The following is a 2,811-nucleotide window of genomic DNA, read 5'->3' on the forward strand; positions in this document are numbered from 1 at the left end:
ATCCCACAGCTCCTCTCCAACCATAACCACCCTAAGATCATCCAGTGCAACCCCACCCCATCAGCCCAACACCTCCAGGGACGGTGCCCCCCTCAGGCAGCCCATTCAGGTGCCCAGCACTCTTGCAGAGAAGAAAAGAGTGAAGCCACGACCCCCCCCCAGTCCCCCCTGCCCCCCACCTGCAGCGTGACGCGGTTCCTGACCAGCAGCCCGATCTGGACGTCCATGAGGCTCAGGTCGCCCTCCAGCTGCTGGCTCCCGCGGATCCTTTTGGCCACCTCCTCCCGCAGCCGCAGCACCTCCGCCTCCTCCTCAAAGTCCTGCTGGCTCCACTCCAGGACGTGGATGAAGCGCCGGATGGCGCCCAGCGGGGGGCTCAGCTGGTGGGCTGCAGCGGCACAGCGGCATCAGCGCTGCGTGGGGAGCGGGCAGGGACTGGGAGCACTGGGAGCACTGGGAGCGCGGGGACAGCCCTTACTGGGAGCGCGGGGACAGCCCTTACTGGGAAGGCGCTGTGTCCCTGTGCCCTGTATTGGGAGCACTGGGTCACCCCATACTGGGAGCACCACGTCCCTCCCTGCACCCTATACTGGGAGCACTGGGACAGCCCTTACTGGGAGCACCGCGTCCCTCCTTGCACCCTATACTGGGAGCACTGGGTTGCCCCATACTGGGAACACCGTGTCCCTCCCTGCACCCTATACTGGGAGCACTGGGTCACCCCATACTGGGAACACCGTGTCCCTCCCTGCACCCTATACTGGGAGCACTGGGACAGCCCTTACTGGGAGCACCGTGTCCCTCCTTGCACCCTATACTGGGAGCACTGGGTCGCCCCATACTGGGAGCACCGTGTCCCTCCCTGCACCCTATACTGGGAGCATTGGGTTGCCCCATACTGGGAGCACCATGTCTCTCCTTGCACCCTATACTGGGAGCATTGGGTTGCCCCATACTGGGAAGGCACTGTGTCCCTGTGCCCTGTACTGGGAGCACTGGTTGCTGCGTCTCATACTGGGAGCACCGGGTCCCTGCGCCCATACTGGGAGCACACCCCCAACCCCTCTGGCCCCCAGCCACACTCACCCAGCATCCTGTAGTCCCCACGGGCTTTGTTAGCTCTCACAAAAGCCTGGATCTTAATGACAGCTCCGATCTGCCAAGGCCAACAAGAGCATCAGGATGTGACCCTTCGGTGGCACCCAGACCCCACAGTGGTGGCACCCAGACCCCACAGTGGTGGCACCCAGACCCCAGCTGTGCCCTCAGGGATCCCCTCAGCCCTTCCAGCTGTCAGCTCCATCCCTGCACTGGGTGCCCACAACCTTCCCCCCAGACCCTCCCTCCATCAAAGACCTCAAAGCCTCCGCTGGGTTTTTGGAGCATTTTTCTCTCCCTGCCCATCCCAGGCACACCATCCCAGCATCATTTCCTTCCCCCACACCCACCCTCCTCCCTCCGCAGGGCTCCTCCAGGGGCTGCAGGGTGCAGCACACACAGCAGGAAGGGGTTCGGCCCCCACCCATCACTCACATTCCTCCTGAAGTAGCGCAGCCTCTCCTGGTACCTCTTCCGAGCCCTCCACATCCTCACAGCCGCTTGGATCTGGGGCGAGACGCTCCATCAGAAGCGGTGGGGGTTTATGGGGCAGCCGTGGGGCGTGGGAGAAGGAGGGACAGCTCTGTTTCTGCATGGCGTGGCCGCCCAGAGAGCCCAGCAGTGAGCGCAGAGCTGGGGGTGGGACCCACAGGAGCACCACGGCCCCAGCGCACGCAGAGGGCACAGACCTGGGAGCTCCGAGTCACTGCTCTCATACTGGGAGCACTGGGTCGCCCCGTACTGGGAGCATTGCGTACCTCTGCCCCGTACAACTATCATTGGGAAGCACTCGGTCACTATACTGGGAGCACTGGGCCCCTGCGCCCCCTCTACTGGGAGCACACACCCAACCCCCCAGGGTCGAGGCTGAGTCTCTGGGCTCGCTACTGGGAGCACTGGGTTGGCCCACACTGGGAGCACTACGTACCTCCACCCCACGCTGGGAAGCTTTGGGCCCAATACTGGAAGCCCCGTGTCCCTGTGCCCCATACTGGGAGCACTGGGTGACACTGTACTCAGAGGCATCGAGTCCCTGCACCCCATACTGGGAAGCGCTGTGTCTCTGTGCGCCATACTGGGGGCACCGGGTCACCCCATACCGGGGGCACTGGGTCACCCCATACTGGGGGCACAGCCCCCCAGTGCCGCCCAGCCGCACCGCTCCCCCCAGAAGTGCAAAGCAGGGAGGGACACGGCGCTCATCATTGGTGACACGAAGGTGGGAGCAGGGGGTGAAGGGAGAGGAGGCCAACCTTGATCACGGCGCCCACGTGGGCTCGCAGGAAATGCAGGCGCTGCAGGTAAGCCTTGCGCTGCCGGCAGCCCCTCCAGCAAGCCTGGGGGGAGAGCCAGAGAACGGCCGAGGTTGGAAGAGACCACCGTGGTCACGGTCATCCAGTCCGACCACCAACCCGCCCCAGCGGCCCCACTCCTACCACCGCAGAGTTACTACTGTTGGCAAAGACCTCCGTGAGTGGGTGGGACGGGTTGGCGGTTGGACTCGATGATCTTAGACGTTGCCTCCAACAAGTCCGACCATCGGCCCATCCCCACCACGCTTAGTTGTAGAATCGTTAAGTAATTAAGGTTGGAAGAGATCTCCACGGTCATCGAGGCCAACCATCAACCCATCCCCACCGCGCTCAGTTATAGAACGATTAAATAATTAAGGTTAAAAAAGAACCCCAAGGTCATCGAGGCCAACCATCAACC

At 63.0% G+C, this 2,811-nt stretch overlaps 1 protein-coding gene across 1 annotated transcript; it reads right to left on the reverse strand.

Annotated features, from left to right (window-relative positions):
* Window positions 1-152: 152 nt before the first annotated feature.
* On the reverse strand, window positions 153-2,458 carry LOC104916885 (ras GTPase-activating-like protein IQGAP3; the record flags this gene model as incomplete). Its single annotated transcript, XM_010727922.2, has 4 exons — window positions 2,352-2,458; window positions 1,534-1,605; window positions 1,087-1,156; window positions 153-388 (listed from the first exon to the last, which is right to left on the reverse strand). Coding segments are annotated over exons 2-4 (360 nt in total), but the record flags the coding sequence as incomplete, so codon positions are not given.
* Between the last annotated feature and the right edge of the window lie 353 nt (window positions 2,459-2,811).

Source organism: Meleagris gallopavo, unplaced genomic scaffold (assembly GCF_000146605.3).
Source record: "Meleagris gallopavo isolate NT-WF06-2002-E0010 breed Aviagen turkey brand Nicholas breeding stock unplaced genomic scaffold, Turkey_5.1 ChrUn_random_7180001950410, whole genome shotgun sequence".
Classification (NCBI taxonomy): domain Eukaryota; kingdom Metazoa; phylum Chordata; class Aves; order Galliformes; family Phasianidae; genus Meleagris; species Meleagris gallopavo.